This window comes from Crocodylus siamensis, chromosome 8 (genome assembly GCF_052110815.1).
Source record: "Crocodylus siamensis isolate JL-2025a chromosome 8, ASM5211081v1, whole genome shotgun sequence".
Classification (NCBI taxonomy): Eukaryota; Metazoa; Chordata; order Crocodylia; family Crocodylidae; genus Crocodylus; species Crocodylus siamensis.
Genome location: NC_143402.1, coordinates 21661287 through 21688574, shown reverse-complemented (window position 1 = coordinate 21688574; position 27288 = coordinate 21661287). Strand labels below are relative to the sequence as shown.

The following is a 27288-nucleotide window of genomic DNA, read 5'->3' as shown; positions in this document are numbered from 1 at the left end:
CACTGTTCCTAGTAAGGAAGCTCCTATTTCACAGCCCCACAGATTGTTTTTAACTCATTCCAATGAAGTTATATTTGTTTTTGCTTCAATACAGCCCCAGGCCTCTAGCATATTAATATAGCATATCAGTAAAGCGTACTGGCGGTGGAAGCAGGGGGCAGGTACAGAGGAGAAGTACACCTCCCTGACCTGAGCTTGTAGGGATTCGGTAAGGAAGGCTAAAGCCACACTAGAGCTTAGATTAGCTTCTGGGATTAAGGATAACAAAATGTCCTTTTTCAAGTACATAGGTAGCAAGAAGTCTCAGGGTAACATTGGACCCCTACGGGGCGGGGTGGGGCAGAGCAGTTGGTGATGGACGGGGCTGTTAGTTCAGACCTAGTTAAGGATTACCTGGAGGGCTTAGATGTCCAAGTCAGCGGGCCCGGATGACCTTCATCCGCGGGTGCTGAGGGAATTGGCCGGTGTCATCGCGGAGCCATTGGCACGGCTGTTTGAGGACTCCTGGTGCTTGGGTCAAGTCCCTGAGGACTGGAAAAGGGCCAATGTGGTCCCTATTTTCAAGAAGGGGAGGAAGGAAGAGCCTGGCAACTACAGGCCAGTCAGCCTCACTTCTATCCTGGGGAAGGTCTTTGAAGAAATTATCAAGGGCCACATTTGTGAGAGCCCTGCAGGGGAAGTGATGTTGAGAGGTAACCAGTGTGGGTTGGTGCAAGGCCGATCCTGCCTGACTAGCCTGGTCTCTTTCTGTGACCAGGTAACAAAGAGCTTAGATGGGAAGAAGGAAGTCGATGTCATCTTCTTGGACCTCCAAAAGGCCTTTGACACAGTGTCCCACCCAATTCTGGTGGGCAAGCTGAGGGACTGCGGCATTGATGAATGCACAGTCACATGGGTGGCAAACTGGCTCCAGGGGCGCACCCAGAGGGTGGTAGTAGATGGGTCAAAGTTGACCTGGGAGGGCGTGGGCAGCGGAGTCCCCCAGGGCTCGGTCCTTGGGCCGGTGCTGTTCAACATCTTCATTAGCGACCTGGACGAGGGTGTGGAGAGCACCCTGTTCAAGTTCACTGACGATACCAAGCTGTGGGGTAAAGTGAATACACTGGCAGGCAGGGACTGCATCCAGGCAGACGTGGATAGGTTGGAGAAGTGGGCAGATCTGAACAGGATGCGGTTCAACAAGGACAAGTGCAGGGTGCTGCACTTGGGGAGAGGGAACCAGCACTATGGTTACAGGTTAGAGGCTGACCCTCAGAGAGGGATCTTGGAGTCAGGATTGACTCCAGGATGAATATGAGTCGCCAATGCAACGAAGCAATAGGCAGAGCCAACCACACCCTGTCATACATCAACAGGGGCATCACTAACTGGTCCAGAGAGGTCTTGCTCCCCCTCTATGCGGTGCTGGTCAGGCCGCAGCTGGAGTCCTGTGTCCAGTTCTGGGCGCCGCACTTCAAGAAGGACATGGAGAACCTGGAGAGGGTCCAGAGGAGGCCACTCGTATGGTTGGGGGCCTCCGTGGCCAGCCCTATGAGGAGAGGCTGAGGGACCTGAATCTCTTCGGTCTCCGCAAGAGGAGACTGAGGGGGGATCTTGTGGCTGCCTACAACCTTATCAGGGGCCAGCAGCAGGGACTCGGGGAAAGTCTGTTCACCAGGGCCCCCCTTGGGGTCACCAGGAACAATGGCCACAAGCTGAGGGAGGGTAGGTTTAGGTTAGATATTAGGAAGAACTACTTTACTGTAAGGGTGGCCAGAGCCTGGAATACGCTTCCCAGAGAGGTGGTGCTCTCACCTTCCCTGGAAATCTTCAAGAGGAGACTGGATAGGCACCTGGCTGGGGTCTTATGACCCCTGCCACCCCCAGTGCTCCTTCCTGCCCATGGTGGGGGCTCAGACTAGATGATCCATCTAGGTCCCTTCCCACTCACTGATTCTATGATTCTATAGCTTCTGGCTTAATTTTATAACTGGAGAAAAATCTTGTTTCATAGGTGATGCTGCACCTTACCACCTGTACTACCCCCCACCCCTTATCAAAATCCTAGATCCACCCATGGCTGAATCTCTTCCCCTTCAGCACGAGAGGTCTACTGCCTGCCTGGAGCTAAGATTCAGGATGTGACGGAGGTAATCCAGGCCAGGATCAAGCCCACCGATTACTACCCCATGGTCCTTGTCCATGTGGGTACTAATGATGCGGCCAGGAGAACCCCCGATCACCTGATGGCGGACTACCAGGCTCTGGGCGGCGTGCTGAGGGAATTTGGTGCACAGGTGGTATTCTCTTCCATCCTACCAGTGAACGGACGCGGAAGACGGCATGAGAACTGCATCCGAGAGACCAACTGGCAGCTTCGGAATTGGTGTCTCGAGGCAGGCTTCGGCTTCCTGGACAATGACCCACACATTACAATGAGGGACATGCTCAGCTGGGATGGGCTTCACCTGTCCCCCAAAGGTAAGCGTGTATTTTCTTCCAGGTTGGCGGATCTCCTCCGGCGGGCTTTAAACTAGGCTCGTCGGGGGGAGGGGAAGATGAGGGTGGGGGAGGCTGTGGACCACCAAACCAGGTGGCACCCACAAGGACAGCCCAGCCTGAAGAAAGAGAGCTTTGGGAACGTGAAAGACAGGGGGTGGACAGCAATACGGCACAGGTAAGGAACGGGAAGGTTAGAGACAAAAAGCCCTTTAGGACTTGGAGCGAGGGGGTAGCAAAAGCACCAGTCACAGGGCTCAAGTGCCTATATACTGGAGCATGGGGAACAAGCAGGATGAACTAGCGCTCCTGGTTGCACTAAACGACTACGACTTAGTGGGGCTGACGGAAACCTGGTGGGATCCATCCCACGACTGGGCGGTACATATCGAGGGCTATAGATTGTACAGAAAGGACAGAGTGGGGAAAAGCGGGGGAGGGGTTGCGCTCTATGTTAAGGAGCAATATACATCAACCCTCATCAAGACAGAATCAAAGGATGAGGAAGTAGAAGGACTGTGGGTTAGGCTACATGGGGGGCAAGGAGAAAAGGATTTGGTGGTAGGGGTCTGCTACAGACCCCCACATCAAGGGGAAGAAATAGATTTGGGGCTCCTGAGGCAACTCTCAGAGACCATAAAAGCTAAAGAGGCGGTGGTCATGGGGGACCTAAACTACCCGGACATCTGCTGGGAGACACAGACAGCAAAGTCCCACCGCTCACGCAGGTTTCTAACCTGTGTACAGGACCTCCACCTGACGCAGGAGGTACACGGTCCCACTAGGGGGAATGCCTTACTGGATCTGGTATTGGCAACGGGGGATGACATAGTAGGGGACCTACAGATCGGTAGCCATCTGGGGGACAGTGATCACCTAAAAGTACAATTCAACATAAGGCGTCGAGTGGGTAAGGTAACCAGTAGGGTGAACGTGCTGGACTTTAGGAAAGCTGATTTCAGCGAACTCAGGCGATTAGTGAAGGATGCACTGCAGAGTAGTAGTTTTGAAATGATGGGAGCCCAAGAAGGGTGGCTGTGCCTTAAGGAAGCTATCCTTCGAGCACAAAGCGAGACGATCCCCGTGCGAGGTAAAAGAGGGAAAGGGGCCAGGAGGCTTCCCTGGCTGACCAGAGAAATCCAGGGCAGACTAAGGGCCAAAAGGGGAGCACATAAAAAGTGGAAACAGGGAGAGATCACCAAAGAGGAATATACCTCTTCTGCTCGTGCTTGTAGGGAGGCAGTTAGACAGGCCAAAGCTACCATGGAGCTGAGGATGGCAACCCAAGTAAAAGACAATAAGAAATTGTTTTTTAGATATATAGGGAGTAAAAGGAAGGCCCAGGGAGGAATAGGACCCCTGCTAAATGGGCAGAAACAATTGGTGACGGACAGAGGGGACAAGGCTGAACTCCTCAACGAGTTCTTCGCCTCAGTGTTCCTAAGCGAGAGGCATGACAAGTCTCTCCCTGGGAGTGTAGGGAGGCAGCAGCAAGGCACCAGACTTCCATGCGTGGACCCTGAGGTGGTGCAGGGTCACTTGGAGGAACTGGATGCCTTTAAGTCGGCAGGCCCGGATGAGCTCCATCCGAGGGTACTGAAGGCACTGGCCGACATCATTGCAGAGCCACTGGCGGGAATATTTGAATGCTCGTGGCGCACGGGTCAAGTCCCGGAGTCCTTGGAGTCCTTTCCACTTCCGTGCCACCCAGCAGGTGGTCCACTCAGTCCTAGTGGACTCCAAGATGAACATGAGTCGGCAGTGTGACGAAACCATCAGAAAAGCCAATGGCACTTTATCGTGCATCAGCAGATGCATGACAAATAGGTCCAAGGAGGTGATACTTCCCCTCTATCGGGCGCTGGTCAGACCGCAGCTGGAGTACTGCGTGCAATTCAGGGCGCCGCACTTCAAGAAGGATGCGGATAACCTGGAGAGGGTCCAGAGAAGGGCCACTCGTATGGTTAAGGGCCTGCAGGCCAAGCCCTACGAGGAGAGATTAGAGAAACTGGACCTTTTCAGCCTCCGCAAGAGAAGGTTGAGAGGCGACCTGGTGGCTGCCTATAAGTTCGTCAGGGGGGCACAGAAGGGAATTGGTGAGTATTTATTCACCAAGGCGCCCCCGGGGGTTACAAGAAATAATGGCCACAAGCTAGAGGAGAGCAGATTTAGATTGGATATTAGGAGGAACTTCTTCACAGTTCGAGTGGCCAAGGTCTGGAACGGGCTCCCAAGGGAGGTGGTGCTCTCCCCTACCCTGGGGGTATTCAAGAGAAGGTTGGATGTGTATCTAGCTGGGGTAATGTAGGCCCAGCACTCTTTCCTGCTTATGCAGGGGGTCGGACTCGATGATCTATTGAGGTCCCTTCCGACCCTAGCATCTATGAATCTATGAATCTTTCTGTGCATTCTCATATTCTAATTTCAGAGAAATAAGGAACCACACTCACCTTTGCCTCCTAGTCCTTTGGGTCTTTCATAAGCTTCTTGCAGGCTGGAGGTACTAACACACTTTCTAGCCTAAAGTTTCTTTCCTGCATCCCTGTCTAATGCCTTTGCTGCCTTGGGGATAAAAATCTCAGTGTTTTAAAGAGGCAATTCCTTTGGCATCAGGCACCAGGGACCTTATGCCAGCTTATTCCCTGTGTACCCCAAACATGTTGTATTTTGGCTAATGCAAGAAAAATCCTATTCACTAGTGATAACTCTTCCAGTCCAACTCTCAAGGATTATCGGTAGGTTTCTGAAAGGATCTGGTGTAGGAACTGGGATCTGCACTTTTGTCAACTTCAGGAAACAGAAAAACTTCCAGTACTGAAGTTAAAATCCCAGAAAGTAGGAGCTAAAGCAAGGGGGTGGGAACCACTTTTCACTGTAGGAGGATTACTGGATTTTGGACCTGAAGATATTTTTATGACAGGAAAAGAATAGGGAAAGAAAATACTCTCTGTACAAGCAGCAATTAGGCAAGTCAGAAGCTGGAGGTGCTTTGTGTTTCTGACAGACTTTCTGTTGGAAAAGTTGAAGTGACTAAGTTTTGGGGGGGTTTGGTTTGGTTTGGTTTTGTTTTTAATAAAGTAGAAAGGATTCTTATTTTATATTTTTGGTTTCATTTACTGGAGGTATTTACTGTGGAATCAGGGACATGTATATTCACAAACCAGCCCTTTAGACCAACTAGACATGGGTGAGAGGATATAGGAAGGATTGTTGTATTAAGATTTGCTATTTTGAGATCTCATGCGGTACAAAAAAGGGAAATGGGGGCAAACAGAAGACTTTCAAAACTGTTGTTAAGGAAAGATCTTTACTTAACTTTCTCAACTCCATTCTCAATCACAAAAGTGCTTACTATTTACTAACCAAGAATGCTTAAACTAAATTTATAACAGCCTCTACAGCCATGTCCAGATAAGAATGGCGCTTACCAGGACACACCTGCGGTGCCACATACTGCACATTCAGTTGTTCTCCACACTGCAAGGGAGCAGTGCGGGGCGGGGGTTGACCCTTGAATATACAGGGGTCAAAAAAAACCCACAGAAAAAAATCTGGAGCAGCACATGTGGCGGGAGCATGCCACCCAAGACTGGAGCCTGGATGGCCAGAGCTACACAACACTGCCAGCCAGGCTCCACATGGCAGGATCGCCACTGCTGCAGCCCCGGGAGGACCCCAGTGCTGGCCCCAGCCTTCCCTACCCTACCTGGGGTAACTTGCTGTGTGCCAGAGCATGCGTGGCAAAGGCATTCCCCAGGCACAACTAGTATCAGTACAAGATGCACTGCTGCTATATGTCCTCAAGGAACCAAATGTCCATACCCATCTGGGCGTGGCTTAAATGGCCTGTCACCTACTCCCCATGAATGCATATGGGATCTGTACTCTGAACTCTTCTCAGGATCATAAGACTGCAGCCCCTGTATAATGACAGCTACCGTGGAGGGAGGCTGTTCACACTTATGAACAGAGAAAAATGGAAACAGGTATTTTCAAGAGCAGCCCTGAAAAACTGCTTTTTAAAACAACATGTAAAGCACAAGTTGGTATAAAAAAAAAAAAGCAAACCATCCCTGGGAGACGGACATCAAATATCACAATCTGCAGTGTAAGTCGTGAACTGGACCAGTAGCTTAATAGAGTCTCCAGCACCAACCCATCACGGAGGAGAAGAAACAGTCATGAATAAACATGCTTCAAAGTTCAAGAACGACCACAGAGCCTCACTGAGGAGCAGCAAGAGAGATTTCCAGTGATGGAGTCCTACCATTGCACTCAAATCAAGACAGCAGCTAAAGAAAGGGGAACACAAGCTAGCTGTTTGGCTTCTAACTGCCATGGCACAGCAATTTGTAATGTACAGCTCCTATCTATTCATACTAAGAAAGTGTTGATCTGTCTCTCTAAGGCAGGGGTCAGCAATCCCTGGCACACATGCCAAGCTCTGGAGGGCCCAGGGGAGGGCAGCAGGGCCAGGAGTGCAATGTGTGAGACCCAGAGTGGCAGCATACTGAAGTTTTATTTATGGTCACCAGGGTTACAATTTTTTGAAAATCTGATATTTACCATAAAAAAGCAACATTTATTATTATTAGTTATACTAATATGCTGTGCATCCTGCCATGTACCCCCTGCCCTCATTTTGTTTTTCAGGCATGCCAGCACTCCAGTACCTTCCAAGGTAGACATTGTCGTTTTTTCAGCACTCTGGCCAAAAAACGTTGCCTACCCCTGTCCAAAGGTATTACAACAGTAGTTTTCCTGCTGCTTGACCCTGGCCTCTATTATCGGTGTCCCAGTGATAGTAGGGACTGCCTGCAAGCATAAGTCTGGGAAAGAAAAAGGACTGTATTAAGAAGCAGAGGCTTCCCTCCATAGAAATAATGTGGGAAGTCCTCCAAACTCCTGCCCCAGGCAGCAAGAAACATGCAGAGATCCCCACCCCTCTTCTAGAAAGCTCCCAGAGCACTGTGGGGAGCAAACAGTCTTGCTGTTTCAAGTCCAATGAAGCACAAAGGTTTGGAACTTGCTTTTTAAAGATGTCACACACAGGAAACACAATGGCTCATCAACTTGAGCACAAGATAGTGACCACACAAAGAGAAGAAGGAAGGAGAATTAACATCTGCTTTCATCAGATGTCAAATCAAACAGTAACATCAGAACCAAAAATAATCACAACCCATTCATTTTTTTCTTTCAAGCTAAAAGGCAGATGAATTTCTGTAAAGCTATACAGACAGGATAGCAAGAAGATGCAAAGGGAATGGAGGTGAATTCATTGTAGGAAGATTTAGGAAAGAAGCAGGGCTGAAGGAATTAAGAGAGGTGGCTTGTCATATGGGATGCATGCGAGGCAGTTCCAAGTGTACCACTCATAGCTGAGCACGAAGTGCCTATCCTTAATCTACTCTTCACCTTGCAGAGAATGGTGTTGCTACTGTCTCTCAGTAACCCAGTCCTATCACAAAACTACCTGAACTGGTTTTCTCAGACATTTCCTGTTCCCTAACAAGAACACACCATTCCCTGATAATTAGCGTTGTTGAGAACCAGGGCAGATTGCCACTGGTAAACCACCACACTAAGGTATCTATACTGCTTCTGGTACCCAAGCAAGCTCTGCATTATGCCATACAAAATGAGCTTAAGACAGAGTTCTATGAATCTTGTGTTCAGATCCAAAGACAAACAACTTTGTGTAGCCCCCTGGCGATCTACTCCATGCTGCAGCATGGAACTAATCAAGACTGGCACGTGCAGAGCTGGCTGGGAACATGCTGATCTGGAGCATCATGAGATTAAACTCAATGCTTTTCCAGCTTAACTAAATATTTACCAAAAAGTCTGGATTTCACAGGCACCTTTAACCAAGGAACACCAGGGTAATTTTCCTCCTCTCCAAAAAGTCAATAGCTATAGACATGACTTGTTTGCTGGGGCAGAAATCTCTCTGGACCTTTCACTTACACACATGGCTCTTTAACCTTCATTAACAAGCTCTTGATATTCATATTCTTAATCTCTCCTGTGAAAGAGTGACTAGAGACCACCCAGCATTACCTCTCTAGTCTCATTCACAAAGCACCTTTTGTTGGCAGGAGCCTTCCTGTGCTTTCCACCAGCTGGGAATCAGAGCTAAATCTATCCCTCAAGCAAATGAAAAATAAAAGGCAAGGTCATTGCCCTTCAGTTATGAAAACCACATTGGGGATCCCCATCCGCATCCCATGAGCTAGTTGTAGCAATGCATTTCCTGTTTCACACTGAAGCAGGCTCCAGGCATCAATGAGAAATAGGTTCCTTCCTCCCCTCCCTTTTTCTGTTGCTGTCCATTGATAATTATTTTGAAAGATTTCTCCTGACCTTTTCTGTTTTAAGACAGGAGACGTGAATGTGGCTTAAGAATGCCCCAGGGCTCCCTTAACTACTTCCAGGACTGCTAAAACTTGACCTCACATAAGGATGTCAGAAGGCCAGGAGGGTGTGTGGAAGCTGGCATTATCCTTGGAATTCTCTTGCTGCAGAGAATGATTACAACCCAGACTGCCACTAGTCTACCCCAGCAACCTTCAGATCCAATATTCTCCATCCCCACAGTCCAGCACCTGGGAAATTAAGGTAGGTGCTTGTAGACAGGAGGCTGATGTGAGTTCTTTAGTCAGGCAATGCTGGGGCACCCAAATTGAAAACTTTGGTCTCCTTTAAGAAAAATCAGTTTCATTACTTTGTAGTTCCCAACCAATCACAGTCACAAAGGAGGGAAGCGAAAAGTAAAAGACAGTTGCAGATCAGGCAAGAGCTAGTTGTTTAAGAGCAGTTTCCAGCAAGAGAGAGGCCACTTCTCCATTACTACAATTAAAAAATCAGGATTTCCCCTCAGGCAAAGTGGTGGAGATTTCATCGGATTAAAGCAAATGGCCAAGATTATCTATCTTAAGGTGGGTACCAGGCCCAAGAACTCAGCAGGTGGGAGTAGATGAGTGCAACCTAACATATGAGTGTGGGGCAAGGAGGCTCATGGGTTTTCTAGCACCTCAAAGGGGTTGGTGCTTGGGATGACAAGTCACCTTTCTAAAAGAACCTTCAGATGTGATTGCCTCATCCACTGCCCTAATGGAGTTGGAGGCAGCACTGAGTATGGTCTGCAGATGAGGACAGAAGATGCTGTCTCCACTTACCTACATCTTTGTTCTCTGTAAGTGATATGGAGCACTGTAAGAGAAAAAAACAACCCAATCAGAAGAGAAATCAGTATACAATCTCATTAATTCAATTCCCCTAGTCAAGAACTCCTAAAATTTCTGCATCTGTCCTACAAGACCAATTGAAAACCCCTGCTTAATAGAAGAATTGTTTGTCACTCTAATCTGTGTGATATAGAAGTGAGTGGATCTGGGGGAAGCAAGCTTGGGAAAAGGTCCTAAAGGAGATGCTATAGGGTTTCCTTATCTAGCCCACATTTTAATGCAGCCAGGAGATGTCAACATGTAAAGGAGAAGAACAATTGGCAGAAGGCAACATTCTGCAAAAAGCAGAACAACTTCTGCAGGCTAAAACAACAATAAACTGAAAATTAGAAGAGCAGGAGGAGATCCAAGGCCCCAAGCCCAGCAGCCACCTCCCCTCCCTGCTCTATAGAGTTATGAACAATAGGGATGTTCAACACTTGCAAAGTTATAGGAGGGGCACTGGGGAGGAATTGCTGACCCTCCTCTCAAGTCAACAACACCAACAGAAGGGAGCAAGAAGAGGTTTTTGTACAATGATGGGCAATTGCTCAAGCATTGGTGGGTTTGTCAGGGCCAAGCATAGCTCCAAATTTGTAAGAACTGCAAGGTGCACTTGTCATCTTAAAGGGAAAGGAATGACATTAAAGTGACAGTGAGACTTCCCTGCTAAGTTTTCATCAGTGTGCTTCTATCACTTTATAGAAACCCACTGGAAAAGCAGCTGGACCAAGTGATAGATGAAACTGAGAGCAGGCGAGGGAACATACAACAAAAGGGAATGGCTGGAGGGGCTGATTTGGAAAGCTGACCCTTGTTGCCCTTGTGGCTTTTTCCAGCCATAAGTTAGTCACTTCTAAGTGAGCGAAACAGACAAACACTGTCAGATCAAGAGCAGGGGAGTGAAGTGAAACAGGAAGAATATGGTTTATGGATCTTAACTAAGGAGGATCCCATTTGCTTTGAGTCTTTCTGGCCACTGGGTGCCACCTGTGAGTCATACTTTCTATGCTCCCATTCTCCCCAGAGCTCCTGAAGGCAGTTTCTTTCCTGCACACTGCAATGTGACTTTCCTTCTTCTTCTGGGGGCTTCTGATGCCCAATGGCCTGAGAAGGCACTGCAGTCATGGGGCCTGTGCTGAAAGACATTCCTGTACAATCCATACCATTTTTCTGTCATTACCTGGATCCTCAAGTAGTTCCCCTATCCTGGTCCCTCATGCATGTCAGTTGTTTCAGTAGTGCTCATAACACCCCATTCCACGGTAGCTGCTCTAACTCTGCGGTGGATGCTGGATGGCTCCAAATCCCAACGCCCCACTGCAAGAAGTCCTGGTCCAGTACAGACTACAGCACACGCATCAGGATAGAAGGCAAACAGTGGTGGTGAACTAGAAACCAACCCACAGATTTAGCATGAAGGAATGGGAGGGGGGAGGTAGATGTGTGAAATGCCATTCACCTCTGGATACCTGGGGAGAAACTGTCCCCCAAAGCACGGCTTGCAGAACATGCAGGAACCTTTGCACCTTGAAATCCCATGTCAAGCTCCAATCCAATGTGAGGGCTTACAATCATCACATGCATAACGTGCAACTCATCTCATAAGGCACATTCAGGGAAAATGCTTGTTGATCAGTGCCGTAAGCCTGCCATGCTAGAATGAAACAGTTTCTGGGAGCCATGTTCTCCGTGCACACCTTCCTTCTTCCAATCACTTTAAGGTGGCCATGAACCTGGCTCAATACAAGCCTGGCAGGCTGCCTTAAATCAAGTCTAACCTAGAGATCGACCAGGCTTTAAGCAGGGGCTATATAACGTCCTGAACACAGCTAGGCACATACTATGATAGAGGTTTCTCCCCAGCCACGTCTCCTGCTGTCCATGCAGCAGTAAAAGTGGGAGTTGGTGTGGAGATGTCCACGTTTTAATTGCATTAGCAGGCTCAGGATGGAGCACATAACGCCAGCTCCAGACAGAGAGTGCCAAGGAGAAAAGAAAATAATAGAGAAGGGAAGTTAAAAACAGCCCGGCCTCCCTGCTCGGCTTGACTATTGGACAGGCTTTGCCTACATTCCGTTCTCTCGGCTTTGTTATAAACGCAGCAGCCCTTTGATGAGTGGGCTGCAGTGTGAGCGAGGGCTGAGCACTGCTTTCCCACATCCCAGAGAGCTGGGCTGAGGCCTCTGGCACTCACACAAAGAGTACAGGGACTTTCACTACTGAAGACTTTGCGCGGGAATAAATAAAACATAGCCAAATCTCATCAGAGCAAAAGAGGTGGCACAAGATTGTGTGGCACTGCCCCTGGTGCCATAGAAACGGGGAAGGGGAACCCCTGGGCACTGCCTGGGGGTATCAGAGGGGAACGAGTATGCCCAAAGACCACCCACTCCACTGCCTTGGAAGGTGAAATCTGGGACGTACCCAAGCCCCAAACTTCCTCCAGCCCCTTAAATGCCTCTGGATAGACTCAGAGACACCCCCTATTCCAACCCAGTATGAGGCCCAGACCAAATCGCTCCAGATGTGCTCTCAGGGCCCCAGGGATAATGTCAGGAATGTTGCATTGCAGTGAATCTGACTTTCCCACAAGCCGGCAGGGACCCTTTTTCCTGTCTGGGGCTTGGGGACAGCACACAGGAAGAGGTACTTAACCATTTCATTTCTGCTCAACTTTCTCACATGCTTCCCAATGGTTGTAGATGGGAAAAAGAGAAAAGCTGGGCTGAAAATGGCTGGCTAGTCACTATAAGTGCTACCACCCCAACAGATCCATGTTTGGCAAGCATCAGCTGAACTTTGTACATACTCTGCAACCCTATAATTGCTTAGACCTCCTTTGGTGCACAGCCAGCTCTGGTAAGGTACTGGTACAGGTACACATAGCTGGTTTAACAGCATACAGCCATGGAAAGAGGGGAAAAAAAGTCCCTTGCCTGATAAGCCCTACCCTGTTTCAACTTCTGGAGGACCCTTCCCCTCTTTCCATTGCACCCTGTTTTTCCCTCCTGCCTCTTCCCCTGCAATCCTCCCACAGGCTCTGACTGTCTCTCAACCTCAAGAAGTTAAACCACATTCTTGGAACCCAGAGTGTTTGGTCGATTTTGAGGGATTTCTAGAAATTCTTCTGTCACTTGTTATGTGAAACATAAACACAGGGAGTACAAGACAAAACCAGGACACCGCAGTCCCTATTCCAGCCCCTCAGTCTGCTGTTGGAAAAACAGAGAGAGGTGGTGTCCTCTGTCCCTTCTACTTCCTGGAAGTACAGCAGTTCCCAGGACTGTGTTGCCCATTTCTACCCTCAGCTCTGGTACAGCACAAGAGCTGCCCTGGAATGAGCTCCTTCCCCTGTGGCCATCTCCTGGACAAGCACAGGTTATGGAGGTTTAGGGAGTTCTCAGCATTTGTAGATTCAAGCTTACAACAAATTGAGTCTGATTAATGTTGCAGAGCAGGGAAAGGATTAACCTGGGTATGGGAGAAAGAAGGCAGCATGGGGGGCTGTGAGCCTCCTTCTAAAAACATAAAGAGCAGGGAAGAAACAGTACAAATGAGATTTTTCTGCAGGTTGCCCTGTGCAACCTCACACTTGGGCAATGTTACGATTAGAGAATGCCAGATATTGTGAAAACAAGTACAAGGGGCACGAAAAGGCCCTAAATGTGGGGTTAAGGAACTTGCCATTTCAAACAGGGAGCCCTTCCTAAAGTGAGGAGATTCAGGCAACCCTGGCCCTCTTCCCAGACCCAACACAAGTCTCAAGCGCTAGATTACCAAGAAAGCATGAACTCCAAAAGCATTGCCTTCAATCAAAGGGATTCACTTAACACTAGGGCTAGGGACAGAAGTTACACATAAATCAGTTTAAGTGATCAGAAACTGGCTTAAACCTGTAACAGAACAGAAACTCAGTGCACATGAACCAGTTTCAAAATGGCTGAGACTGGTTTAAGATGTAGTTAAATGTAGTAGCAGACTTAGCTGATCTGGGTCAAACCAGATTAGGAAACTTCTGTCCCAAAGTCCTTCCTGGTTCAAGTTAAATCAGTCCCCCAGCATCCCAGCATGCTTTGCAGCCCTGGGCTGTGCTGTGCTGTCTACTCCTAAGAACAGGGCTGGCCTTGCCCCTCTGCTCCCTGGCTGGAGCAATAAGGGCTGGCTGAGGAGGCAAGCCCAGCTGGGGATAAAGCCCAGTCTACAGGACAGGGGCTCCCCCACCCAGGCAAACCCCAGCTGGGGTCTGGGGTAAAGGAGGGGAGTTAAAACTCCCCCTCCCCTGCTCAAACTTACTGCTGGCTGCAACACTGGACTATAAATAGCAGAGGCACCTGGAAGCAAGAAGAGGAAGTGATGAGCATACCTGCAGAATCCTGCTGTTGTGATTTTTGGACTGCAAATCCCAGTTTAGACTAACCTGCAAAGACTGGATCAATTCAGCTTCAGGCTTTTTGACTGTCCGTACTTAGCCTAGATGAAGACAAGTCAATCTAAAGTGCAGCCTAAGTATTGGGGTGCTGGTGGCTGTGTCCTACACAAATTCCCTCTCTCAGGTGTTCCACCTCCTGCTATTCACCTTGCAGTTCCAGAGGCAGGGATTACTCTACATATGCTTAATTTAAACTAAGACTAACTCCTATGGCACCTTGTCCAGAAAAGAATATAAAAGAACTTGCCAGAGCAAATTCCCCCTCCACCCATGAGCAAAGCCTCTGAAGACTGAATAGAACCCAATGGTTTTATCTGAAGAACTTCCTCGAGTCTCACTTTCACCAAAGCTTCACTCTTTATGGGTCCCCTTGAGAAGCCAGCCCATGTTCTTTTTCCTGCTTTGATGCCCAGGGAGACATGTATACCTGCTGCTCTGAATATAACCCAAAGCCTGTGAAATCCTGGAGGCTAGTGGTCAGCTCTGATCCTGATCCATTGTGTGGTCATAAGAAAAATCACTTTACTGGTTTGTACCTTTGTTACTCTATGGGGTACAATGAAGATTAATGAGCTTTTGCAAAGTACTTTGAAAACAGAAATAATTGGACACTTGCTAAACATCATTAATGAACTTTACAAATACTATTTTTAAACATTTCTGAAATCTGCATTGCCATTTGGTGGTGATAGTAGCATATTCACTCTTTTTACCACTGTCCATCGACCATTCTAGCCCCATATTAGGTACTGGTCAGAAAGGATTTTAGCATACTCCCTATCAGTCTGAAATCCCCGAAACCTTCATATCCCATGTCCCCACAATCACACATACACATACGACATTCTATTGCACATGATGAAATAGTGTACTATATATCTAAAATCAAAACAGCATATTTAGAAAGACAGAGTGGTATATTATCAAAACCATAGATGAAGGATTAAGCCCAAACCAAAACTAGCTGATGCTGTACAAACAGTTGGCCCAGGAAATTAAAAATGAAGGGCCTCTGGCTTCTGTTCTTCTATTATCATTCTACATGCAGTTTTACAGATTTATGACACTATAACTAACACCATAATTTGGCTATAACTGTTGTGACATAGATGGCATAAGCCCACAAACATTTCAGTGCCACCCACCTCTGTTCTTTACTGTGAACCCAATGTACTGGGGTGGGGGGAGCAGGGCAGAGAAGAAAAACAAAATGATAGTAAATTGCATTGTGTAAACCATAGAGGCGAATTCAGACATACATGAGGTCTGCGAAGGGGCAAGGCTGAACACAGAGCAGAACCTGTACACTGTGTCTTTACCAGTTCCAAGCCCACAGCCTGGGCTTACCTATAGCAAAGGGCTCTCAAGCATTTATACCCATTTATGTGAACATGTATATGCCTGTGTCTGCCCATGAAGAATATGTTTAGCTGGGATCATCCTACCAAGGCTGTGAGTGACTGCAGCCAATGTGAGAGAGGGGAGAGATTTTTTAAATAGCTAATATCCAAAATAAGAGGAAGGGTGAAGGGGAGATTTCCTCCAAAAATAAGTCAAGGAATTTTCTGTTTCATTTTTTTAATTAAAAAAAGAAAGCAGAGACTAATCTGTGGAGAACAGAGACAGCAGAGATGGGATCATTCCAAGTAACAGTCACCAGATCAGGAAGGGGCCTAGAGGGGGATGAACCCCAAACACAGCACCATGCCACGTCCTACACGGCCCAGACCCACCAATAGCAAAGACTCAAGGGCAGTCTCATTTACATGTTGGCAGCACGTGTGTATGGCTTCTCAATTACTGAATTTTAAACACTGAACCAGCCTGCATCTGTATGCATGTATAAACCCAAGTCCCTGCCTATAGCCACAAAGTGTGTACCTATTAGGCATGAACTCACACATGCAAGAGAGAGTGTGTAGTGGATGCCTGCACCTACACATATGATTTTCAACAGTGCTCAATCTCCAGCCTCTCTTACATTTCTCTCGGTAGCTGCTGAGCATTGGACAGTTTGAAAATCTGGCTAACAGCATATGCACTAATAATGTGTATAACGTCCTCCTAGAGCACCCATGCATGCGTCTGTGTGTACTCTATTTGCATTTAACCCAAATGCGTTTGTGTGCACATGGACACAGATGCACTGGAAACGCGTGGCTCAAATGAATGCCAGCACCAATACCCACACTCTCATACTCCCAGCAACACCGCTTCCCATCCTGTCCCATCCCATCATCCCCTGTTCCTGGAAATTAACTAGGACTCAGAAAGCCTGCACAAGATTCAAATGGACAGTTTCTTACCTTTGATTGTCTGCAGAAACAAGAGAAGAAAAAATCCCATAATGGCATGATGGGGAGGGTGAAACGTGTGGCCTAATGCCCTCCACACTGGTAGCTATCACGGGGAGCCCCTCCCCCTGGGCCCGGGGGGGGGAGCCCCTCCTCAGCTGATCTACAAGTGGTTCTTTACAGTGCAGAGCTGTTGGACAGACACTCAGCTAGGAGAAGCTGCAGTGGTATAGAGAAAGAGGGAGGGAAAGGAGGAGGGAGCAATGCCTAGGAGGCGGGACAGAGGATTCAAACCCTCTGCCGTTATTCCTCTGGCTAGGAGCAGGGAAGCTGGCCCAGATGCCAACTGAAACCCGACATTGAAAAAGACACAGGTTCTCCTCCTTGTCTTCATTACATCATTCAGTATTTCACATTCCTGTTGGCCAGAGCATGTGCAAAGGGAAACGGGGAACAACGCAGCACAAGAAGCAAAGAGCTTCAGTGGCAAAAGCACACATAGGGCATCAGAAATCCCAACTCCAGCTGGTTTAGATTTTCACTCTCCATCCCCCCTTTCCAGCTTATTAGTACCGGGGCAGGGAATGCAGCACAATATGTTCCCCAATAAGGAATAAACAGGGCTCTCCATTAACAGTTTCATCCCCAGATCTTCTTTGCTCCTGACCCCAGACCCCGTAAAGAGACTCAGCCACTGCCAGGTTCAGGGAGGGTGTGAAGGAACTGGGCTGTTCAGGAATACATTTTTTCCAGAGCAACCCATACCTGAGAAGCAAAAACATTGACATTAATTGCAGCTCAAACTACAACCAGGAGATCTATGCAGCTGTCATCTCCTGTGAACAGACTGTGAGCTGCCCAATTGGCCAAGCCACATTTCCACAAGTCACTTGGCAAACAGCAGACCCACCTGTAAAAAGAAATATCAGATCTAAAGAATGGGGCCCAGAGCTCAAGATAAACTGCATATGGGCAGGCCCATGTGTCCACCCAGAACTCAAGAGCAGGATCGGGACCCATACTATTGGCTATGAGCTGCCTACCCAGCTCTCTACAGGAACAAGATGCGTTATACATCTGAAAACCCCAGTGGAAGCTGCCTACAGCAGCTGAAAACTCTTCAAACACCATGGGGTGCTGTTGACTACTACCGTGTTTCCCCAAAAATAAGACATACCCATAAAATAAGCCGTAGCAGGATTTCTACGTATTTGCGCAATATAAGCCATACCCCGAAAATAAGACATAGTGATAGGCGTGGCTAAGCGTACCGGCGCGAAGCGGTAAATAAGACGGGCAGCCCTTCTCATTTGCCCCATCGTGACAGCCGGCCCGGTGCGAGGTCCGCGTCCCGACTTTGACCGCGGCCGCGCGTGGCCATGCTGTGGGAGCGCGTGCGGCGCCTGTCCGTGGAGCTGGACCGCCCGGCCGAGGCCCCGCCCCCGGCCCCGCCTGCGCTCCCTAGCCACAGGCGGCACCTACCTACCTACGTTCCAGAAGAAGACGACTTAATTGTATTTGAATAAATGTAGATTGTTGTACTATACTTAATAAAAATAAGACATCCCCTGAAAATAAGCCATAGTGTGTCTTCTTGAGGAAAAATAAATATAAGACAGTGTCTTATTTTCGGGGAAACACGGTAGGTGACTTAGAAGACCTGCTAATGTCACAATGTTATGGGAATCTATGGCAGAGTCCCCCAGCCCACCCCCAAATCCCGACAGGATCTGATGAGGAATCTGCTACCAAATGCTCCAAGAGCAACTTTCTCCTCCCTTTCCTTGGCTCTCTTTAGATTTCCATTTGCTTTGTCTGTGCGAGTGGCACTGAAACTGCAACTACCTTGGGTACCATAGCGACCATGAAATCACTGCTCAGGCTGAAGGGACAAGAGGAATGCCAAGAAAAGTAGCAAAGAAACTAATAAAACCCACCCTCCTGCTCTGCACTAATTGGCCTGTGTTGGCAGAAGCCACACAGAGACTACAGACTGCACGGGCCACGCAGACTGAACATGGGGACATGCTGAGGTGCAAAGGAGCTCTTCTCAGCACCATGCGGGGGGGTACAAGTTTTAGGTAGAAAAGCCTTACTGGGTCCCAGAGTCCACTCTGGAGTCAAGCAGCATGTTCCTTATTTGTTCTGAAGGGAGTCAAATTTTGCATTTCTTTTTATGGCAGATAAAGAGGAGAGACTGCTCCAGGATTTTCGCCAGTCCCTTCTCCCCCTCTGCAGGCCCCTTAATGGCCCCACAATGGACAATGGGAAGTCAACCATGCCCAAACCTGACAGTCAACCCCAGGTGGTCACTCAAATACAAGGTGAGGTCCCAGCCTACCTGCGTCTCTGCAGGCTCTCCCCAGAAACACCCAGCCCCATTAGCCTGGAAGGCCGTGGACCCAGGCCCAATCTTACAAGAGGAGCTTGGGTCTCTTCCATGTGAAGACAAAAGAACAGTCTCTTCCCTGTTACGCATCCATTTGTAAGGTTTGAACATCTTTAGCAACACACTCCGGGCTCACAGAATACAAACTGTAAGATAACAAACAAGTAGGGCTGTGCGAAGCGTCGGATGCTGATTTGATTTGGAAGATATTTGGCCCAATTCAGCGACCGAATCGCCGAATCAAATCAGGAAACTAATAAAGAGGTCTGAATTGATTTGAAGCACTCCAAATCGATTTGAAAAAATTCAGAGAGCTTCAAAGATTTGGGCAGTCCTCACTGGCTGCCGCTGGGAGCTGGAGCTGGAGCTGGACTCAGACTCCATGCTAGTAAGTAGGGGGTGGGGGAGGGGACCATGGGGGCCCCATTCCCTGCCTGCTCCCCCAGTCCCCGTGAGCACCCCCTGACCCCCACCCACTCTCCCAGCACCACCTGCTCTTTACAAAAAAGAGCCCCCCACTCACCAGGTGCTGTCAGGCAGGAGAGCGATCCCCACTGCCCCGTGCTGCATGGGGGGCTCTGCCATTAGCCCCCCGACCCCTGCCCACTCTCCCAACCCACCTCCCCACCACCCTGCCTTGCCCAGCCCAGCCCCACCCCAGCTCCTGGTTCTTTAAAAAAAAAGCCCTGAAACTCACTGGCTGCTGCAGCAGCCATTGGGGCTTCTGAGGGCTCATGGCAGAGCCCCCCACCCACGCAGCACAGGACAGCGGGGATCACCCTCCTGCCTGGCAGGAGCTGGTGAGTGCCAGGCTTTTTTTGCTTTTTTTTTTTTTTTTTTTTTTTTAAGAGCAGGGAGCTGGGGCCAGGCGGGGCAGCGAATCTCCAAATCAGATTCAGCCAAATCTGATTTGGGACAGTAACTTGAATCACCTAATCGAATCACTGTCCCCCAAATTGGCTGAATCGGAAGCAAATACTAGCTGCTTTGCACAGACCTACAAACAAGCTCATCCTCCACTCATAAGCTCATTTGGCCCTGTTTGCACGCAGTTAGGATCAAGGCCCTGCCAACCAACACAAACAGAAGCAGCAGGTCAGAAATGTCCTGGAACTTGACAGCAAAAAGCCCGCTGGGGAGAAGCGAGCCAGGTACAAAGCTGATGGAGTGGCTGCCAGCTGGACGGAGGACAGCCCTTCAAGAATATGATGGCCCAGATCCCTTTGCACCACCCAGGTCCCTAGGCTGCACCCTTCTATGTCCCCTTTCCCATCACTGTCTGCCTAGATGCGCCCGAGGAACACTGGCTCCTGAATGTACAGTGGACAAGGGCCTCCTCTGGAAAGACATAATGTTCTGGCCTGCTGCCCTGCCGCACTGAACATTCTTCCCCTAACAAACATGCAGAGCATGTCACTGTCAGGCATCCGTCCCAGCTGCTGCCCCTCCATCATCCCCTTGCCAATTCCCAGGACTCTTCAGCTCTCCTTTTGGGGCTGCTACCAGTGCTGGCACTGGTCCATGCCCCCTGTGGTGTTCCCTGGTTTGCTGCTCCCAGTTCAGCAAGGGGTGTGCCACATAAAAAAAAACCTCAAGCAATAGCTCTGACCATTCTGTCTTGTTTTCTTGCATCAGATTTTTATAGCTGAGAAGACTTTTTGGTCCCAGGGAGGCAGGCTTCCTTTGCCCAATGCAGCAACCCCTGACACTTGCACTCTTCTTCTCTTCATTCAAGGTTCACTAACGTGTGTTACATCCAGAGGCAGGTTAAAAAAAGCCAAAACCAAAAAAGCCTATGGATTCTTCCCGCACTGCCTCAAGGATATTTCACTGAAGGAAGAGACAGTTTGGGAAGCTTATGTCAAAAATCTCTCTCCAGGCTCATTCTGTGCTGTCCACCGGAATTTACAACTGACAGGTGAATCTCTTGTGGTCTGAGCCAGTGGATACCACCACTTTCACCCTGCCCTTTGGCTCATGAAGTTCTGCACACACACAAAATTAACAGCTGTTTTAGCTTTAGAACAACCTCACAAAATTTCCCCTTGTTAGCCATTTACCACAGAGTATCAGCAGCAGGGGATGTCGCAGAACATGGGGGAGCAGCAGCAAGGCTGGAGCTAAAGGCTGGAATAACAGAGGCTGCCGCAGGTCAGCTGCCTGGGCAGAGCTGACGGGCAAAACTGAGGGTTGGAAGCCAGGGGACAGATGCATCCTTATGGAGCGCCTACTCTCCACGAGGGTCTCTACCACAGACAGCATGTCCATGCATAATATCTTTTCCTTGGGTTGCGGGGTTTCAGCCAAAATTTCCACAGGGACCATTCTTCCTTGAGAACCTGTCTAAACAATCTTGTCCCAGCTCCTGACCTATTTTCCTCTGGGCCTTGTCCCTCTTTTAGTTAGGGTTAATTGGTTAATGGCTGCACTGCCCTGAGATGGCAAGTTCTGGTAGGGTGTTAATTAACGTTGGTTTTCCTGTTAATGCCTGCAAAATGTCAGCCAGGTAACCAAGATGCAGCTGTGAAGCACCAGGGAATAAAAGACAACTGCCCTGCTCCCCACTGGAGGTCAGAAATCTCCCTCATGGAAGGGAGAGATTGGTGTAGCTTCAGAAGCATTAAAGTCTAGCCCTTTAGCTTTTGCTCATTTCATAAGTGGTTTAATTCCCTTTTGTGCTCCTACCCCAAAGTTTGGTGCAAGTAAAAAGAAGCTATCTCATTTTCAATACTCAGTAACTAAAGGACTTCAGAGAAAACTGCCTATCTGAACTTCTATATAGTGCTGAGGCACCTTTATCTGGGCAACTAAGGTCACCCCAAACAATTAAAAAAGCAGGTGATCCCAAAGCCTCATGCAGAATAATAGTACAAAATTCAGCCAAACAGTGCGACACCTCTTCTACAATGGGCCTCAAATGCGTGGTCCACTGAAAGCACAGAAATAAAACTGGTTGTGCAGCTGAGGCTGGCAAGTGCTGCTTCCCAGTAGTAGACAGTAAATGACGTCAGCACATGAAGAACCCTTTGTCTCACTCATCTCTTGCACTTGCTATCACTATAGTTATCGGGATGATATGACATGGGTGATTCCTATTATTTGTATTCCATGGACACCTTAAGGGCTTATGTGAAGTCAAGAGTCCACCTTAAACAGGAGACTCCCAAGAAAACTGTAAACTGTATAATCCTAAAGGTTTCTACGCAGCTCAAACTCCACCTTGGTCTCACATGTTTACCAGGGATTTACACCCTGTCTAAAACATTAGTGAGACACTTAATGACTGAATGTGCTGCAAGTAAACAACCCCATTTCTGCTTTGCTCATGATACTGAGTATTGGGTATGGGTATTCTTGGTGGCAGGTACAACATAATATTTTTCCATCAGCCATGAGGATCCATAGTTGCTTTCCAGTAGGCCTGCTGCCAGCACACTATTCCTGTCCCATTGATGGACTATTATTATCACTGCCATTGCCCAAGAGCACTCAAGCAGGGTATTAATAACAATTAGAGGCTGGCAGCCATCCAGCCTCAGTCCTTCACTCTCAAGGCAGACAGCTGTCACCACTGGTACTTTCCTGAGGGCCAGTCCAAGTTCTGCTGGTGAACATGGGATGGCTGAAGGAGTGTGAACATTGGACTTACTGTTCCTCAGAAGTGGTGGCAGTTCCAGCAAGTCATTAACATGCAGTGATTTTCCACTTTCTGCTATGCAGAGACATTTCCCAGAGGTCAGGCTGAGTGGCTACTTGTGGAGCAAGCATGTGGCCTATTAGCATAGAGGGAACAGTAACGCTTTTATTTTAATAATGCTGAATTGATACACTGGTGCTGAAAGGCTCAGGAATTGGAAGCAGAGAAGTAGAGAGTGTGATACTGGGTTGGCGGTCAGAGGGAGAAGTGAGGGAGGGAGAAGAAGTGTAAAACCTGATGCCTACATGAAATGACATCCCTTGGGCCTTGTAGGGAAAATGCCTTTCCAGCAACAGTGTTTAACTCCTCCCATGCTAGATGCCCATGCCTTGCATCCACATCAAATCCCTGAGGCCAAAGCCTGCTACAGGCCTTCACTGTGCCCTGAACATTGGGAAGATTGGGGAAAAGACATGGCTTGTGAGTTTTGGGGCTTTTTTGAAAAAATATACATCTTTATATATACATAAAATACCTACATACACACACACCCCTTCTAATCACCCTTCATCACAAACCTTCACTCATACCACAAAACCCATAAACACATTACAAAACACACACCTGCAGGCCCGCACTCCCACGCTCCTGCCCACTAGCCTCCCTACCCCAAACACACAGTCCTGAGGCCTGCATGTGCCACAAGGAAAGGCAGAGAGAAGGGGTAGCATAGCATAGTTTTCACATGGGCCTGAGTGCTGCGTTGTCTGGCTCTCTATCAGGTGTGGCGTAGGCAGCAGCTATGCCAGTTTTCCCTCTCACTCATGCCTGGTCCTTTTGCCTTTCCAGACAGCTCCTACAGTTCAGCTTCCATGGTCTAGACTCCTAGACCCTCCTTGGTCTCTTCTATGAGGCTGCCAACAAGGCAGGCAGGCAGGCTGCACTAGTTGTTTCTGTGACAAAGACACTGGTGTGCTGGGAACTTAACTGAGACACCTGCTCATTTTACACAAGCCTCTCACAGCTAAGAGGAATGGGTGATGCAGGCAGCCAGCATTCCCACCAGCTCAGAGCTCCTACCTCCCTTCCTGGCTTCCCATATTCTACCAGCACAAACGGCACTTTCAGGTGGGATTTCACCAGACTGGTTGGAAGTGCTGCTCTTAGAGGAGCTGGCTGGAAGGTCCCAGAGACTGGCAATCCCAGGACAGGAGAGCCGTGATCATGCCCAAACCTACATAAACTCCCCTCTACAATGGAGTTAAGGCAGAAACTGGGCTCTGAATTCATACCGTTGTATGTAGGGGTCAGTATGGAAGGCATCAGGGGACACAGAGAAGAACAAATGTCATGTGAAGCTCATTAGGACACGTACATCTGCTTCCTGCAACTCAAGCACAGCAACCCAGCAAAGCTAGGTGATTCAATGTGCTTAGCCTGCTCGTCACAAGTGTTCCTGGACTGACTATATTCACCCCAACGCAGTGATCCAGCCAACTTCCTCACTGCTGCCACCGTCACAGCATTGCCCTGACATCCCAAACACTGACTCAGCCACCTATTGCGGAACTGGCTTCTCAGACGCAACTTCCCTCCCTCAGAAGCAGATCATCTCCCCAAATCCAAGTGCCTTGGTTGGCAAGCAGCACAGAAAAGGCTCTCTGTTCCTGCTGGCTTGGGACACGCAGGGCTGCCTGCAACTTGACAAAAGGGGAAACTTGATAAACATCTCCCCAAATCCAAGTACAACTTGATAAGTGTTATGAAAGTATCGGCGCAAAGCACAGTGCTTGGTGAAATACTCAAGTGCAGCAGCAGTGAAACCTCATGTCCTTCGAGACCCAGTACCAGAGCGGAACGGAACCACGCAGAATACATACTTGGCATCTTAAAGCGATTGTCTCAGCTTCTCCCTCCCCTACAGAACCACAATATGGGTGAGGTTTCATACCCACACATCATTAGGGACTTGGCGCAAAATCCAGGGATGCATAGCACATGAGTGAGTCCTCAAGCAAGGACACATGAGTGCAGAGACTATCACAGCAGTTACACCTCAGCCTGGTGACTCCATGCCCTGGAGAGTCACATTTAGATGCGCTTAAGGCTTTACCCTCCCCCCCCACAACTGTACCATGAACCACAGACACTGCTTTTTTTTCATTCTTGCACTGTTTCTATTTTTTTTTTTTAAGTGCCAAACTAGGTGGAAGACCTAGCCAATGAACCAAACACGCCCAATCATTCTTGGCAGAGATGTGAAACTGCTGACAGGATGGAGCCATGACATGCCAACTTTTCTCCAAACCATACACTGCTTGTTCAGACTTCTGGAGCAAATGCCTAGCCACAATCCAGCATGTCACAGTCAAGGGAGTTAACCAGAGGAGAGAGACTTCTTACCCCAAACAAGGGAATGAACAGATGACTCAATTTCCTTCACCTCCGACTTTCATCCAACTCCCCCGTAAATTTCCTCTTTATCAGGAAATAGCCACAAACCCCTCCCACTTCTGAGTGGCTTTCGCACCTGCAAGGGTTTGCAACAGGCCTTTACCATTCAGCCACAAAGGCTTAATATGGCGAGTTTCATGTCCAACTTTCATGAGCAGGTACAGAGTTATTTGCCAAGCCAGGGGCCAACAAGCTGTACCATTTTCAGGTTCCTCCATGTTTCTCTCCATTACTGTTCTCTTAGAGAGTTCTTAATTAAAAATAAACTTCCCAGGCATGCTGCTGCCACTTACCGGTACCAACCTACCATATTGCAAGTAAACCAGTAACAAGGATACCTTTTAAACAAATCATTATCCATCCGAAACTGGCTGCTTTTGATCATAAGAGTAAACACTCATTTCTAACAAATGTGTAATATCTTGGAGTGTACCTCATTTAGTGATTCATGTACTGCATACCAGCTTTTTCCTGCATAGCAAAAGGACAGCTACAGCCATATCTCTGGACCCGAGCAATGCCTCTAGTACTCTCCAGTACTCTCCTTAAAGGGCCAGTGTCCGTCAGGAAGCAATTAGCTAAACTAATGATCATCATGAAGTAGTACTCTGCGAAAAGAGGAGGAACTGAAACAAAGACTGTAAGATGATCAGTAGGGGGACAGCCTTGACAACTCCATCATAGACAGCAACTGATTCTAGGAGGTTATGGTCCAAAACAACTACACTGGAGGGGGAGAACAAGAAGAAAAGCCATTTACCACTGAAGGGGGAGTTATTTCCACTAAGGTAGTTAGCATTCCTGCTTTGAAGGATGATGCGCAATCTCTTAATACTTTTATTTTTTTAATAATGTACTTTTACTGTGATAAGAACAAGGGAAAATACTTTGACCCTTATCAATAGGTCACATTTAATTCATTCAGTAAATAACCTAGTTCTTTATTCTGCCACCACTCTACAAAACAGCCCTTTGTGCTGGACAGCTGAAAATGGCAGCAGGGAGAAAGAAATATATGTCAGATGAAGACATGCACCAAAAACTGCTCCCGTGACAGCTCCAGCCTAGAGGAGCAGAAAGTGTTGTAGAACTCGACTGAGGGGCAAGACCCGTGGAGCCCCTGGCTGGGACAGCAGCGGCAAACATTAATGATCTGGTACATCATTAAAAGAGCTTCCCAGCCCCTCTCCAGACATCTGGTGCTAAATCCAATCTTTTTGGAACAACAGCTACCCAGAGTATTTTTAAGCTTTAAATAAGAAAACGAAGCATTGTTGCTATCATGTTGCCCTATATTGGCCAAGACCATCATGCAAATGCTGTCAAGAACCCAAAAGCTGCAGTTGCTCTTGTACAGATTTCGACTTGCTCAAGTCAAGTGCAGCTGCTGACGCCATGCGGCTCTCCGCAGCATGCTTTTTCAAGTGCTGTTCAGCACAGGGAGGCATGGACCGCCCGAGCCACATACATGCCCCAGGGCACCAAGACTTCTGCAAGTGGAAACCAAACACTCCAAAGGAAAATGCATCCCTCACTGAGCAAGTTCAAAATAAACAGGCAATTAGACAATTACTCAACCTCCACGTGTTAGCCCCCGTGCTGAAGAGAAACATTTTTCTGGCTCAGGCACCTTCACTTTGAATTTAACCCTTTGGGAGAAGGGATTTAACACAGAGATTTCCCTGGGTGATGAGAAGAGATGAACAGGAAAACAAATCCAAGAGTTCTGCTCACTGTTACAACCACCTGATTTTTAAAGGTTCCTCCAGATGTAACTGAAGTCTGTGACACTATCTTCTCACTCTGCTTGTCTAGAACAGTGGTCTCCAAAGTGGGGTGCGCGCATCCTAGGGGGTGCACAAGACAATCCATTGGGGTGCAGGAAGAAAATATTAGAACTTCTATTTATATAAATATACATATATTGGGGGTGCAGGCTCAAAATTTTTTACTGATAGGGGTGCGCGATCAAAAAAGTTTGGAGACCACTGGTCTAAAGCACCAGCAACTCCCAGGAGGTATCCAGTTTCAAATGTTGATAACACTGCCCCTTTTGCAATTTTAAATGTTAGAACTCAACCCAAAGATGACCTTGTTTTGGAAAAAGTCTGAATAAAGTCCATTTCCCCTGTTGCAAGCATGCAAGGCTACAAAAATATATATCCAATCTCCTAAAAAAAACCCAAACAACATTTTCCTGTTGTACAAAGGTCAAGAGCTTGTACGTGAAAAACATAGCTTTTATTTAACTGACACAAATAATTAAAAGAAAAACCAAACCAAACCCTCTCATGACTACACTAACCCTAACTCAACCAAAACTGTTCCAGAAGCTAGTCCTCTCAAACCAAGGTCCTGAGCTTTTAGCTAAAATG

General features: G+C 48.0%; 1 protein-coding gene across 5 annotated transcripts in view; it reads right to left on the bottom strand.

Moving 5' to 3' along the window:
* STARD8 (StAR related lipid transfer domain containing 8) overlaps window positions 1–27288 on the bottom strand; it is a 122712-nt gene that overhangs the window by 73185 nt on the left and 22239 nt on the right. Inside the window, exons 1-2 of one of the 5 annotated variants that reach the window (XM_090061159.1) lie at window positions 16446–16662; window positions 9660–9693 (exon numbers count right to left, since the gene is read on the bottom strand). The exons of 1 other annotated variant lie outside the window; for it this stretch is intronic. In XM_090061159.1, coding sequence (XP_089917285.1) covers window positions 9660–9693; window positions 16446–16493 — 82 coding nt within the window. In that variant the 5' untranslated portion in view covers window positions 16494–16662. Of the gene's footprint in view, window positions 1–9659; window positions 9694–16445; window positions 16663–27288 lie in introns of those variants that run through there. 3 more of the 5 variants (XM_090061156.1, XM_090061162.1, XM_090061167.1) reach the window with 3 other exon arrangements.